At 47.5% G+C, this 15,928-nt stretch overlaps 1 protein-coding gene across 5 annotated transcripts in view; it reads right to left on the bottom strand.

Moving 5' to 3' along the window:
• The window catches only part of BRF1 (BRF1 RNA polymerase III transcription initiation factor subunit), a 64,040-nt gene extending 48,497 nt beyond the window's left edge, over positions 1-15,543 (bottom strand). For 3 of the 5 annotated variants that reach the window (XM_053594436.1, XM_053594435.1, XM_053594438.1), the window contains exons 1-2: positions 15,227-15,543; positions 3,594-3,674 (exon numbers count right to left, since the gene is read on the bottom strand). In XM_053594436.1, coding sequence (XP_053450411.1) covers positions 3,594-3,674; positions 15,227-15,410 — 265 coding nt within the window. In that variant the 5' untranslated portion in view covers positions 15,411-15,543. The remainder of the gene's footprint in view (positions 1-3,593; positions 3,675-15,226) is intronic. The other 2 variants (XM_053594437.1, XM_053594439.1) reach the window with 1 other exon arrangement.
• Positions 15,544-15,928: the final 385 nt, after the last annotated feature.

The following is a 15,928-nucleotide window of genomic DNA, read 5'->3' as shown; positions in this document are numbered from 1 at the left end:
TGCGTTCTTTTCAAAATGTCCACTACACATGTACTTTTACCAAAACTTACCACAAACTGGGCTGGGAAGCAAGTCTAAGCCTAAGTATTCTAAAAGATTAGAATCATACAGAGAATGATGTCTGTCTACAGAAGTCAGTAAATCCACAGGGGTCAAAGGAAAAAACATAAAGGACACTGAAAGACTCGTTTTGCTGTGAGTGGCCATCGCAAGCCCAGCAACATGCACCAGCCCTGCAGCCTGGGCCAGGTTCTGGCCAGGCCTGTGCTGGTGACCCACTGTCTGCAGCAGCCCAGTGGGGAAGCAGGTTCAGAGAGCTGTGACCTCCGAGAAAAGGTTGAGGGGAAGCAACCAGGGTGCCATGCTCTCCAGCCTGAGACGCCCTTCTGCTCCCAGACCGCCTCCTGTACACAGACGAGGACTACAGGCTAAAGACAGCACCTGGTCAGGAAGTTCTCTTTTGTGGCAGTTAACATTCCTGAGTGCATCAAAGGAAACTTAAAGTCTCAGAGGTGCCAGCACAGAGTCTCCCTGCCTGGACTGACCCACAGCTAATGCCACACTAGATAGTGAAAGGCCAGATGCTTCCCTAAGGGCAGGAACAAGACAAGGATGTCTGTTCTTATCACTGCTATTCAATTTTGGTACCAATTTGATACCAGCCAGGGCCACCAAGCGAGGAAAAAAATTCCACCTAGGTTTGGCACTATAGCTCAGTGGTTAGGGCGCTGGCCACATACACTGGGGCTGGTGGGTTAGAACCCAGCCCAGGACTGCTAAACAACAATTACAACTACAACAAAAAAAATAGCTGGGCGTTGTGGCCGGTGCCTGTAGTCTCAACTACTTGGGAGGCTAAGGCAAGAGAATCACTTAAGCCCAAGAGTTTGAGGTTGCTATGAGCTGTGACGCAATGACACTCTACCAAGGGTGACATAGTGAGACTTTGCCTCAAAAAAAAAAAATTCCAACTAGATTGAAAAGAAAAGGAAAGCTGTATCTATTTATATAAGACAAGATGCTAAAAACAGAAAATGCTTAGGAATCCACTAAAAAGCTATTAAGACTAAAAAATGAATTCAGAAAGATTGTAGTATATGAGACCAACATACAAATTATCAGGCTGGGCGTGGGTGGCTCATGCCTGTAATCCTAGCACTCTGGGAGGCCAAGGCGGGTGGACTGCCCTGAGCTCAGGAGTTCGAGACCAGCCTGAGCCAGAACGAGACCTCATCTCTAAGAAAAAAAAAAGAAAAAAGCTGGGTGCTGTGGTGAGCACCTATAGTCCCAGCTACTTGGGAGGCTGAGGCAAGAGAATTGCTTAAGCCCAAGAGTTTGAGGTTGCTGTGAGCTGTGACGCCATAGAACTCTACTGAGGGCCACAGAGTGAGACTCTGTCTTTAAAAAAAAACAAACAAATGAAACAAACAAACAAACAAACAAACAAATGGCTCGGCACCTGTGGCTCAAGTGGCTAAGGTGCCAGCCGCATACACCTGAGCTGGTAGGTTCGAATCCAGCCTGGGCCGGCCAAACAACAATGATGGCTGCAACAAAAAATAGCCAGGCATGGCGGGCACCTGTAGTCCCAGCTACTTGGAAGGCAGAGACAGGAGAATCACTTGAGTCCAGCAGTTAGAGGTTGCTGTGAGCTGTGATGCCATGGCACTCTACCGAGGGTGACAGCTTGAGGCTCTGTCTCAAAAACAAACAAAAAAAAAACCCAAAACATATAAATATGAACCGGGAATAAATTCAACAAAAGAAGTGTAAAATGTGTACTCTAAAAACTACTAAACTGGCTCAGCACCTGTGGCTCAAGCGGCTAAGGCACCAGCCATATACACCTGAGGTGGTGGGCTCGAATCCAGCCCGGGCTTGCCAAACAACAATGATGGCTGCAACCAAAAAATAGCTGGGCATTGTGGCAGGCACCTGTAATCCCGGCTACTTGGGAGGCTGAGGCAGGAGTTGGAGGTTGCTGTGAGCTGTGATGCTACATCACTCTACCCAGGGTGACAGCTTGAGGCTCTGTCTCAAAAAATAAATAAATAAATAAATAAAACTACTAAACTTGTTAAAACAGATTAAAGTATCTGTTTTAATGAAAAGCTATCCCATGTTCAGGGATCAGAAGACTTAGTATGTCTAGATGACAAAATGATCTACAAATTAACACAATCCTTAACCAAATCTCAGCTGACTTCATTGCAGAAATCAATAAATCGATAAGCTGATCCTAAAATTCAGATTGATATTCAAGGGACAGAAAATGGTCAATATAACACTCAAAGAATAAAGTTAGACAGCTTTCATTTCTCAATTTTAAAACTTACTACAAAGCTATAATAACCAAAACAGTGTGGTACTAGCATAAGGTCAGTCATTTAGAACAATGGAATGAAACTGAGAATCTAGAAATAAGTGTTTACATTTATGTTCAATTGATTTTCAACAATGGTACCAAGAGGGTGCCAACTGGGACAATATAGTCTTTTTAAAAAATGGTCCTGGGAAAACTGGATAGCCACATGCAAAAGCATGAAGTTAGGTCCTTACCACATGCAAAAATTAACTCAATATGGACCACGACCTAAATGTAAAATGATAAAACTAAAAGAAGGGCAGCGCCTGTCGCTCAGTGGATAGGGCGCCAGTCCCATATACAAGGGTGACAGGTTCAAACCTGGCCCCGGCCAAAATGCAACAACAACAAAAACAGTCAGGCGTTGTAGCGGGTGCCTGTAGTCCCAGCTACTCGGGAGGCTGAAGCAAGAGAATCACCTAAGTCCAGGAGTTGGAGGTTGCTGTGAGCTGTGATGCCACAGCATTCTACTGAGGGTGATAAGGTGAGACTCTGTCTCAAAAATAAAATAAAATAAAATAAAATAAAACTAAAAAAATGAACATAAACTTTCATGATTTAGATTGAACAAAGTTTCTTAGTTATATCAAAAGCACAATAAATAAAAGGACTGATCAATAAATTGAACGTCATCAGAATTATAAAATTTTGTGCTTCAAGGGGCACTGACAAGAAAATGACAAAAAAAAGATTAAAAATAAATAAATAAAACATGAAATGGATGAAATTTTTTCTGTAACTCATATATCTGATAAAAGACATACCGAAAATGTATAAAGAACTTTTCTAACTCAACAATAAGACAAATAAACGAACAGATGTTTCTCTAATTTGTTCTAATCCGGTACTTAAAAAACATGGCCAGGGGCTTGTACTATCAAACTGCTATAAACTTATTGTTTCTGTATTCATCTCTGCTGAGCCTGTTGTGGGCCTGGCAGGGTCCATAAACCTCATACTGAACGGCCCTGGCAGAGGGTCTTTAAGGGTGCCCAGGTGGGCCCTGGTAACTGCAGAGGGGTCTCAAGGCACAATTCCTCCAGGAGCTGTAGCCTGGGCTGGGCAGGAGGTTGACTAGAATGTAGGAGACTACAAGGCATGAGGCCTAAGCAGGTGGGCCCTGGAGGACCCGAGAGGCAGCAGCTGCATCTGCTCTCATGCTCCATCCCAGCATCAATCCTACTGCTAGAGCCCACCCCACACTCAGGGCGTCTGCGGTGGGAAGTACCGTTCTGCAGGGTCTGTGCTCTGGACTCCTTTCCCAGATTTACATGGAAGCCGCCACCCAGGGTTGGGGTTTTGCCAGCACCTAGAAACACAAAAAAGACTGATCAGCCAAAGCCTGGCAAAGATCTACATTTACACCCCTTTTGTACCATCCAAAAACACAAAGTGAGCAAAAAGCAGGAGTCAGCACTCATACAGGAACCTGCAGCAGGTTGAACCCCCTCCCCACCATTCATCTGAACCCAGGAACCCCATAGGGTAGTGCCTTTCACTGCAGACACAGACAACAGGGCAGTGGCTTCAACCTGAAGATGGGGATGGTGGACCACACCTATTTGCATTGTCTTGTGTCCTTTCTTTTGAAATGGGGTTTTCCTGTGTTGCCCAGACTAGTCTCAAACTCCCAGGCTCAAGCTATCCTCCCACCTCAGATTCCTTGAGTAGCTAGGATTACAGGAGTGAGCCCCTGTGCCCACCTCTGCTATCCACATTTGCTAATCATGCTCCTAATGCACTACAAGTCCAGAGCGGGCTGCTGTCACACAGCCTCCAGGCAAGGGCAAGGTTCCACCTCCCAACCACAGTGAGAGGGCCAGCACGGCATTCACTGGGCCCTTCAGGGTCCTCCTCCAGGCTCTCCTCCACGCCATATCACACATATGTGCCAGCAGTGTAAGTGTGTCCACTTCACTGCTGGGCTGCAGCCAGCTGTGTACCATCCACTCACAGAGAGTGGCAGCAAGGGCAGCCCCATGTGTAGTGTGGCCACAGCCAAACCTGCTGGACACTTTGCTTTTGAACTGTGCCAGGTAAGAACAGGCCCAGGATGTCCCACCACACTCTGCCCTGCATGGGTTTGGGGCTAGAGCTTGGGCTCTGATACCCCTTAAAAATATGAAGTAGATGTACCAATTGTTTCCTAGACTTATAAACCTGATGACAAAAGCCTGGTCTTTTTTTTTTTTTTTTGAGACAGAACCTTAAGCTGTTGCCCTGGGTAGAGTACCGTGCCATCAGAGCTCACAGCAACCTCCAACTCCTGGGCTTAAGCGATTCTCTTGCCTCAGCCTCCCAAGTAGCTGGGACTATAGGTGCCTGCCACAACGCCTGGCTATTTTTTGGTTGTAGTTGTCATTGTTGTCTGGCAGGCCCGGATTAGATTTGAACGCGCCAGCTCTGGTGTATGTGGCTGGCACCTTAGCCGCTTGAGCTACAGACACCAAGCCTACCTGGTCTTTTTTTAAGAGAAGGGGTCTCACTCTGTCCCCAGGCTGGAGTGCCCTGGGCACAATCACAGCTCACCGTAGCCTCAAACTCCTGGGCTCCAGTGATCCTCCTGCCTCAGCCTTCCAAAGTGCTGGGACTACAGGTGTCAACTGTCATGTCTGGCCTGAAGCCTGGTCTTCTAATGAGCATGGCTAAAGTGAGCAATGCAGGGCCATGAGCAACAGAGCCGGAAAACACCTCCCGTCCCATAGGCACTGGCCCTCAGAAGCCAGCACAGGGGCCAGCACATTTATGACAAAGTACAGACACAAGAACTAGAGACTTCCACAATTAGGGTCACACAAATCACCTGGGGCAAGTACAGGGCCTGTCAGAGGAACACAGTTGAGGAAGAAATGCAAACACAGGAGTGAAGTCTGCAGAAAGATCCTCTGGGGAAAGTATGGGCCCAGCAGGGACCTTGGTGTTACCCAGGGGGCGGCCACCTAGACAGACAGTATAGAACAAGCATGGCTTCTGGTTTATCTATAAGTGCAAGTGAATCCCAAATACTAGCAAGTTTTTTTAAAGATCTCAATAAAACAACTCTAAAACTTTGACAAAAGCAGTGAGAGGGCCTGGCCAGACAGCCGCTGGGCCTGACCCTGAACTAAGAACTAAGCAGGGTCAGGGATTCTCAGCTCTCCCACCTTAGCAGCAGAAGCAAAGACTAGGGGCCTTCTTAGGGCTGAGGCCCAGAGCTGGCTTCCTGCCATTCATGTGCACACAGCAGGTAGGGACAGGACACTGTGTATAGGCCCTCTCCACCAGAGGAGGTGCTAGGAGCAGGGCAGGACCCACAGGGTTTGGGCTATGGCTACTGGGGGCAGCGTCAGTCTTTCATGACTGCTACAACCAATTACCAAAAACCTAGCAGCCTTCAAGAAGTGGCAGCAGGTCCTAACATTGTGCCTTTGTCAGGGCTAGAGAAGACCAGACAGAGGCACAATGAGAGCTCGCTAACACAGAAATCTCAGGGGGAAGCCAGGGATGGCAGGGCCCACCTCTGCTCCCTGGTCCACCCCACCCAGGAACAAGGGACTTCAAATACCAGCAACGTATCAACTCTAAGTTCTGTAAAAACCCAACACATTGGGCGGCGCCTGTGGCTCAAGGAGTAGGGCGCCGGTCCCATATGCCAGAGGTGGCGGGTTCAAACCCAGCCCCGGCCAAAAAATAAATAAAAATAAATAAATAAAATAAAATAAAATAAAAAAAAACCCAACACATGTCCCACTGGGCTGAGAGCAAGGCACCTTCTTTGTTTTGTAGGTGGTAGTTTTTTTAAGTTTTAGAGCTTTTACATTCTAAATCTTTTAGATAATGGAAACCAACTTAAGGCCACAATCATTTGTAGTGGCCTGAGCAGGACGCCACATCTCAGCATCCTTGTTTCTAGCATACAAGGTCTCGCTATGTTGCTCAGACTGGTCCAAAACTCCTGGGCTGAAGAGATCCTCTAGCCTTAGCCTCCCAGAGTAGCTGGGACTAAAGGAAATGGCCACCATGTCTAGCCTCAACTTTAATTTTAGAAAAAGGAAAAGAGGGGCAGCTCCTGTGGCTCAAGGAGTAGGGCACTGGCCCCATATACCAGAGGTGGTGGGTTGAAACCCAGCCCTGGCCAAAAAAAAAAAAGAAAAAGAAAAAGAAAATCACCCTATTGTTACAATTACAATGAATATGTTTTTTTTTTGTTTTCTTTGAGACAGAGCCTCAAGCTGTCACCCTGGGTCAAGTGCCGAGGCATCACAGTTCACAGCAACCTCCAACCCCTGGGCTAAAGCGATTCTCCTGCCTCTGCCTCCCAAGTAGCTGAGACAACAGGCACCTGCCAAAGGGCTCAGCTATTTTTTTTGGTTGCAGCCGTCATTGTTGTTTGGCGGGCCTGGGCTGGATTCAAACCCGCCAGCTCAGGTGTATGTGGCTGGAGCCTTAGCTGCTTGAGCCACAGGCGCCGAGTCTGAATATGTTTTTTTAATAAATAATTTAAATAATATTATATTAGAAAAAGGACAGTGGGGCAGCGCCTGTGGCTTACTGGGTAGGGCGCTGGCCCCATATACCGAGGGTGACAAATTCTAACCTGACCCTGGCCAGTTAAAACAGCAGTGGGAACTGCAACAAAAATAGCTGGGCATTGTGGCGGGCACCTATAGTCCCAGGTACTCAGGAGGCTGAGGCAAGACAATCACCTTAGCCCAAGAGCTGGAGGTTGCTGTGAGCTGTGACGCCACAGCACTCTACTTAGGACAACAAAAAAAAAAAAAAAAAAAAAAAGGAAAAAGAAAAAGAGTGCCCGTAGCTCAGTGGTTAAGGCTCTGGCCATAGGGCTGGTGGGTTCAACCCCAGCCTGGGCCTGCTAAATAAAAAAAAAATAGACGGGTGTTATGGTGGGCGCCTGAAGTCCCAGCTAGTAGGGAGGCTGAGGCAAGAGAATCACTTGAGCCCAAGAGTTCGAGGTTGCTGTGAGCTATGATGCCACAGCAGTCTACTGAGGGTGACAAAGTGAGACTCTGTCCCAATAAAAAAAAGAAAGAAAGAAAAAGGGACAGCAATCAAAGTAGAGAAAGCCCCGAAAGCCCCACCTTTCAGGAATAAGGGACACTGCATGGCCTCCATTACAGCCACCTTTCCTTGCTAGATACAGATAGGAGGCAACCAGGCCTCCTCCTAACAGGACAGGGTCACAGACAGATGCCACGCTGTATTCATCAGTCATGACTTAGCCCTGGTTAAGTAATGCAGTGTCTTCAACTGCCTCCACTCAGCTTTACCCCTGAACGCTGCAGAGCCATGCCAAGCTGCCTGCTCTCTCCCACCCTCACTCAGGGCCCCCACGCTCCTCCTCCCTTCAGGACCTCTATTTCCTGTTCCTGTGCTGTCCTTGCCTCACATGCTGTCACCCTTCCTGAGACCACTGCAGCTGCACCTGCTCTGGGAGCTGTCCCCCGGCTTTTACCCCCATAATGCGAGCCGTGCACATAGTGGGAACTCACACTGAGGTTCCAAAGGCTCACTGCAGTGTAGAAGGAGAAAGCCTACTTCCTAGGACTAAAACTGCCAGCATACGAACTCTTGCCCTTTAGATGCGTCTACTACTAGAAACAGTTGAAACTTTCTATAACAAGTTTCTATTAAAAAAAAATATATATATATACAAGCTGGAACTAGAAGGTGCCCGATTTTGTGGGGCTTGGTCAAGGCCGCCCCCTTGTGGACAGTGGGAGAGGGACTTGCTGCCCCACTGGACAGGACAAGAGCCCTTTGGCAGCAGAAGAGTCCAAGGCCTGACAGAGATAACAGACACATGCTGGCTATTCTGCTGTATGGACAAAGCCAGCAACACTCCACACCAGAAAAAGGGTGGGCCAAGGGGCATAGCACTATCCTCTATGTCACTCATGATTCTCTCAAGAAGGTGAAGCAACAACTTCTAAATGTGCTAATTTGACTTAATTGAGGGGGCTCAGTTGCTGCTGTGAAACTCCCCTTAACGGAGACAACTGCAGGAGGCCTGCTGCGGGTGGGGTGGGGGGGACAGGATGGAGAGGAATTCAGTGGTTTTTCAGCTATGCCTGGATAGGCCTCTGGACACTGGTATGGCAGCAGAGCCTAGACCTCAGGGTCGGGACCTTCCAGGGGACTCTCCTACTGTGAGCCTCTGGCCATGCTTACCTCTCAGTTACATGTTCCAGAGTAAACTGCTAAGCTCAGTGTCAAGCTCAGTCCTCAATAAGAACGCTCAGGAAAGAGTGTCTTTGGGACCTACAGAACAGCAACTTCAACAGAAAGCTCAGCTTTCAAGATGAAGCCAGAGCAAGGCAAGCTAAGCAAGGGGTGGCCAGACACCTACTCAGGTGCCAGGGAAACTGAGAAGTCACCAGTTTCCAGCCATGTGATCACTGCTGTGATGGGAAAAGAGGTGCCAGGTGGTTGCCTGGAGAGGCTGCCACGGAGACCGCGGGGCTGCCTGAAGCAGCTGACACCCCCATCTCCTCTCCACTCTCTGCCTGCCCCCCCTTCCCCTGCACTAGCGGTCCCCAGGGGCTGAGAACACACAAGCCTGCAGCATGTCACTGACGGCCATAGCAGTTGGTTGCTGGGCTCTTGCAAACTCTCCCTCTCCAGAGAGCAAGCCTGGGCTGGAGAGGCGTCTTGGTACCATCTACCAGCATAGCAGATTTCCTGCCTCACACCTGCTCCACATTGCCCTCCTTCCATCCCAGGGCACACGGAGGATAATGCACATCACCAGTCATGGGCACACTCAGCACCGCATCCTCCCACAGAAAGTACTGAGCATTTGCTACCATGATAACTTTTCTTATTATTGTTGTTATTATCATCCCAACAGGCATCAAACAAAGTCTTGGCAATGAGTGACAAAGCCCAGCAGTCCAAGGAAGACACACTCAGGAAGTCTCCCACAGAGAGCAGAGGAATAGACTAGATGATAGGGGACACCCACAGAGAGAGAGAAACTCAATGAAACCCAAAGCTGGTTCTCTGAAATCATAAAACTGATAAACCTCTAGCAAGAGAGGCAAAGGGAAAGAGAAGACACAAAACACCAACATCTAAAAGGGAAAGAGATGTCAGTATGCTACCTGCAGACATCGAAAGGATACAAAAAAGCTTTAAACAACTTTCTGTGCATAAAATCAACAACAAGATCAAATGGACCAATTCCAGCCTGGGAGTGGTGGCTGACACCTGTAATCCCAGGTGTCAGCCACCACTGACACCTTGAAGAGGCCAAGGAGGCAGAATTAGTTGAGCCCAGGAGTTCAATACTGTAGTGAGTTATGATTACACCACCACATGGGTGATAGAGGGAGATCCTGACTCTAAAAATAAATATATACATATATAACTATTATTTCAACTGCGAAAGAAACTGAAGCCACAGTTAAGAAACTTAAAAAAAAAAAAAAAACTTCAGGCCTAGATGTATATACTGGCGAATTCTATGAAACATTTCAAAAAGAAGTAACATCAACTCTACACAATTTCTTCCTGAAAACAGATGAGGAAATAGTTCCCAACCCATTCCATAAGGCACATTGCCTTTATAGCCAAGACAACTACAGACCAATATCCCATGTGAATATAAACAAAAACTCCTCAAAAAAATTAAGCAATACATACAAAGAATAACACCCCATGTCCCACTGGGTTTACCCCAGAAATGCAAGGCCAGTTTAACATTCAAAAATCAGCCATGTCTGGTGGCAGGTGCCTTTAGTCCCAGCTACTCAGGAGGCTGAGGCTAGAGGATCACTTGAGCCTGGGAGTTTGAGGTTGCTGTGAACTATGATGTCATAGCACTCTAGCCTGGGTGACAAAGGGAGGGTCAGCCTCAAAAAACAAACAAAAAAAATCAGCTACATGATAGACTACAGAAGAAAAGCATGATTTTATCAGTTGATATAGAAAAAGCATCTGACAAAATTCAACATCCACTCAATGATAAAAATCTCTAAGCAAACTAGCACTAGAAAAGTTCTTCCTCAACATTATTGACTAAGTACTGGTAACAAAATTCTGCAGCTAATATCACACAGAACAGTAAGAGACTGAATGCCTCCCTCTAAGATCAGGAACAAGGCAAAAATGCCTGCTCTAAGGCAAAAGAAGGGAAACAAAAGGAAGAAAGTAATGGTCTTTATAGACACATGATTATCTATGAAAATCTCAGGGAGTCTACCTATAAAGACTCCCAGGGCTGGGCGGCGCCTGTGGCTCAGTGAGCAGGGCGCTGGCCCCATATACCGAGGGTGGCGGGTTCAAACCCAGCCCCGGCCAAACTGCAACAACAACAAAAAAAATAGCCGGGCGTTGTGGCAGGCGCCTGTAGTCCCAGCTACTCGGGAGGCTGAGGCAGGAGAATCGCCTAAGCCCAGGAGTTGGAGGTTGCTGTGAGCTGTGTGACGCCACAGCACTCTACCAAGGGCGATAAAGTGAGACTCTGTCTCTACAACAACAACAAAAAAAGACTCCCAGGGCTAATAAGTTTGGCAAGGGCACAGGAAACAGGCCAACACATATGTAGAAATCAACCAACAGCTGAAAACTGAATTAAAAAACAATATATTGGGGCGGCACCTGTGGCTCAGTGAGTAGGAAGCCAGCCCCATACACCGAGGGTGGCGGGTTCAAACGTGGCCACAGCTAAATTGCAACAACAACAAAAAAAAAATAGCCGGGCATTGTGCCCCGCACCTGTGGTCCTAGCTACTTGGGATGGTGAGGCAAGAGAATCACCTAAGCCCAAGAGCTGGAGGTTGCTGTGAGCTGTGATGCCATGGCACTCTACCGAGGGTGACAAAATGAGACTCTGTCTCTAAAAAAAATAAATAAATAAATACTAACTAGGCCAGGCAGAGTGGCTCATGCCTGTAGTCTCAGCACTTTGGGAGGGCAAGGTAGAAGGATCATTTGAAGCGAAGAGTTTGAAATCAGCCTCAGCAACACAGTAAGACCTTGTCTTCAAACAAAAACAACAAACAAAACAAATAGATCTTAGAAGTATACATCTAAAAAATGCGCTACATGCTCAAAACCACAGTCCATCCATCACTATATCAAAGAAACCTAAATGAATGCAGAGACATATTGTGTTTATGAACTGGAAGACAGCATAGTAAAAGTGTCAAATCTCGCTGCAATTAACAAGAGATTTAACATAATTACAATCAAAACCCCAGCAAGACTTTTGTACAAGTTGACTATACCAAATCTGAAATCCAAAATGCTGGAAAATCTGAAACTTTGTGAGCACCAACATAACAATAACACTAAAAGGAAATGCTCATCTAAGCATCTTGGATTTCAGATTTTCTGATAAGGGATGCTCAGTCTGGTATAATGCAAATATTCCAGAATCCAAAGAAATCCAAAATTCTAAACACTTCTGGTCATAAGTACTTCATTTAGAGGATACTAAAAACCTGCAGATATTAGCCGGGCGTTGTGGCGGGCGCCTGTAGTCCCAGCTACTCGGGAGGCTGAGGCAAGAGAATCGCTTAAGCCCAGGAGTTGGAGGTTGCTGTGAGCTGTGTGAGGCCACAGCACTCTACCGAGGGCCATAAAGTGAGACTCTGTTTCTACAAAAAAAAAAAAAAAACTGCAGATATACACAGAATTACTTAAAAATTATTTTTATTTTTATTTTTTTATTTTTTTGCAGTTTTTGGCTGGGGCTGGGTTTGAACTCACTACCTACCTCAGGCATGTGGGGCTGGCGCCCTACTCCTTTGAGCCACAGGCGCCGCCCCTATTTTTTTTTTTTTTTTTTTTTTAGAGACAGAGTCTTATTTTGTCACCCTTGGTAGAGTGCTGTAGTGTCACAGCTCACAGCTACCTTCGGCTCTTGGACTTAGGAAATTCTCTTGCCTCAGTCTCCAGAGTAGCTGGGACTAAGGCGCCCGCCACAACACCTGGCTATTTGTTGTTGTTGCAGTTTGGCCGGGGCCAGGTTTGAACCCGCCACCCTTGGTATATGGAGCCAGCGCCCTACATTCTCAGCCACAGGCGCCGCCTTACTTTAAAATCAAAGGGAAAGGAAAAGTACAATAGCTACAACAATTTTTAAAAGGAAAAACAAAGGTGAGGGACTCACAGTATTTGATTTCAAAACAATATAAAATGTACAGTAGAGAAGACAATGTGATGCTGACAAAGAAAATGGCATCTTTTCCTTGTTTAAACAGATGATTTAAAAAAATAAAGAAGAAAATGGCATCTTGATCACTGGAACAGAAAAGAGTGTCTATACACAGACGCACACAGACATGGTCCTCTGATCTGTACCAAAGAAGCAAAAGCAATGTAGTGGAGAAAGGGCAGTCTTTAACCAGTGATTTTCAACTGGTATGCCATGATAGGGTCTTAGGTGTGCTGTGAAAATGTTTAAAGATCATTAATTAAATTACTTTTGAAAGAAATTCAAAGCACAGTAAGTATATTCCTTTTTTCACTCTTTTTTTTTAACAACATAATTTAGGTGTGCCATTGAAGTTTATAGGTTCAAGTGTGCCATGAGATAAATAAGGTTGAAAAACACTGCTTTAAACAGATGGTACTCAAATAATTGGACATCCACATGCAAAAAGTGAACCTCAACATGGAAGGTACAATCTTTGTAAGATTGAACCTTATAAAAAACTTGACTTAAAATGGGTCATATGTCTAACACTAAAACAAAAAACTTTTAGAGGGAAATTGTCATGACTTTGGGTTAGGTAGACTTCTTGGGTATGATACCAAAAGTACAATCTATAAAAGAAAAAAATCAACAAATTGGCTCAGTGCCCATAGCACAGCAGTTACGGCACTGGCCACGAGCACCAAGGCTGGCAGGTTCGAACCCAGCCCCAGCCAGCTAAGCAACAACAACAACTGCAACAGAAAAACAGCTGGGCATTGTGGCGGGTGCCTATAATCCTAGCTACTTGGGAGGTTGAGGCAAGAGAATCTCTTAAGCCCAAGAGTTTGAGGTTGCTGTTAGCTGTGATGCCATGGCACTCTACTGAGTGCAACATAGTGAGAATCTGTCTCCAAAAAAAAAAAAAAAAAAATCAAAAAATTGGACTTCATCAAAATACAAAAATTTTAGTTAAAATTTAAAACTCCTAGGCTGAGTACTGTGGCACATGGCTGTAATCCTAGCACTCTGGGAGGCTGAGGCAGGAGAATCGCTTGAGACCAGGAGTTTAAGACCAGCCTAGGCAACACAGCAAGACCCCTTCTCTACAAAAAAAAACAGAAAAATCTAGCCAGGCATTGTGGCAGGCATTGTAATCCCAACTACTCAGGAGGTTGAGGCAACAGAATTGTTTGGGCCCAAGAGCTTGAGGTTGTGAGCTATGACGCCACAGCACCTACTGGGGGTGACAAAGTGAGACTCTGTCGCAAAAAAAAAAAGGAAAAGAAAAAGAAAACTCAACCAGGCATGATGGTCTGCAGTCCCAGCTAGTTGGGGCAGGAGAAATTGCTTGAGCCTAGGAGTTTGAGGTTGTAGTGAGCTCTGATGATACTACTGCCCTCTCTAGCCCAGGCAACAGAATGAGATCCTGTCAAATAATAATAATAATAATAATAAAGAAAGAAAAGAAATTTAAAACTTCTAGCCATGGGCTGTAGCTGGTGGCTGTGATTCCAGCAACTCAGGTGGCTAAGACAGAAGGTTCGCTTTAGCCCAGGAGTTCAAGGCTACAGAGAGCTGTGACAGCACCACTGTACTCCTGCCTGGGTGACAGAGACCCTGTCTCTTAAAAAAATATTTTTAATTAGGGTGGTGCCTGTGGCTCAGAGGAGTAGGGCGCCGGCCCCATATGCCAGAGGTGGCCAGTTCAAACCCAGCCCTGGCCAAAAATCTGCAAACAAAAAAAAAAAAAAAAAAAAAATTAATTAAAAAAAAATAAAAGCGTCTGCTTTGCAAATCACATCTATAACAAAGGGCTGGACTTGTAACAAGACTATACAAAGATCTAAAAACTCAATGGTAAGAAACCCCCCCTCCAAATAAGTGAAAGACTTGAACAGACATTTCAGCAAAAAGGATTCAGGGATAGCAAATAAGCACATTAAAAGATGCTTAACATCACTTGTCATTAGGGAAATGCAAATTAACATCATGATGAGATACCAAACAGCTATTAAATGACTAAAATAGAAAACAATGAAAACACAAGTGCTGGTGCAAATGTGGAACAACGGGTGAAAACTGAGAAATGGTACAGCACATTTGACCATTTCTTAGAGAGTTAAACATACAACTAACTTCCCAAGACAAATGAAAACTTAGGTGCATACAAATGCACACAAACTTATACGCATGAATGCTTGTAGCAACTCTAGTCATAAATACCTGAAACTGGCCACAATCTAAATAAAGCACACTTCAAGAAACCCTGGTTTGTCCAACCCTGGAATCCTGGTCATCCATTAAAAACATAGTAAGAAGACCCCTAATGTCCACGGCACCTGGCCCCAAATGTTCCGGATAATCCGATTCCAAGTATCCGACATTCCTGAAAAAACACAACTACAGTTCGAGCGCAGAGCAAGCAGGTGCCAGCGGCTCCAGAACTTCCTAGGCTGATGGAACTTCCTCCGCCCCACCGCGGTGACAGCCGATCGATCCCTCAGGGAGTCAAACGCGCGGCTGTACACCGATAAACCCCGCGTCCGCCCGAGCCCCAGGCCGCTGCCCGAGTCCGCTGGCCGCCTCTCCTTGCAACCCCGGTCCAGAATCACCGTTACCCCCCATAGCCGGCCCGCCCCCGCCCGCCATGCCCTCCTCAGGGGCCCCGGTCCCGCCGCCCCTCAGTGCCTCCCGCCCCGCACTGCGTCCCGCGGACCCACCGTCGAGCGACACGAACTGGCCCACTGCCGCGGAGCCCCCGCCGCTGCTTTCCACGAACTGCACCTCGGACACGATGATGTTGTCCTCGAGTACCGAGCCGCAGCCAGTGCACACCGCGTCGCCGCGCGCCGCGTCCAACTCGATGTCGGTCCCGCCGCAGCCGCGGCACACGCGGCCCGTCATGATGCCGCGGCCGTGCGGGCCCAGGGCCTGCCGCCCGGCCCGCGGTCCTGGGTCGCGGTGCCGCCGCGCGTCGGCCCAGGCCCCACCGCGCCCGCCCAGGCTCCGCCGCTCTCGCGATTTGTAGTCGCAGATTCGCAGCAGCAGATTCGCCGCGAGCGCCCGGGCCGCGCCGCCCGCAACGGCCGCGCTCGTAGGACCGGGTCAAGCACTGGGAGGGCAGCGGCGAAGCGAGGACTCGAACCGACAACTTCTGGGCCGGAGCGGCAGCTGACCCTCCTCACCGCGAGCGGGTAGGCCTCTCCCGCGGCGCGGCAGGGGCGGCTGGAGGGGGCGGGGCGGGGCCGGAACTATGGGGCGGGTCTAGGGGCGGGGTCGAGCCCTGAGCTCGCCTGGTGGGGGCGTGCCTGGGGCGGGGCCATGGGGGAGGACGGGCCTTTGGGGCTGAGCACTGTCTGGGATGGGCCACAGAGCTGGGGGCGGGGCATGAGGTGGGACTTGAGGCGGGGCCAGGAAAGGAG

This window comes from Nycticebus coucang, chromosome 6, assembly GCF_027406575.1.
Source record: "Nycticebus coucang isolate mNycCou1 chromosome 6, mNycCou1.pri, whole genome shotgun sequence".
NCBI lineage: Eukaryota > Metazoa > Chordata > Mammalia > Primates > Lorisidae > Nycticebus > Nycticebus coucang.
Note: the sequence above shows the minus strand (reverse complement) of the source record. Positions and strands in the feature narration are given on the sequence as shown.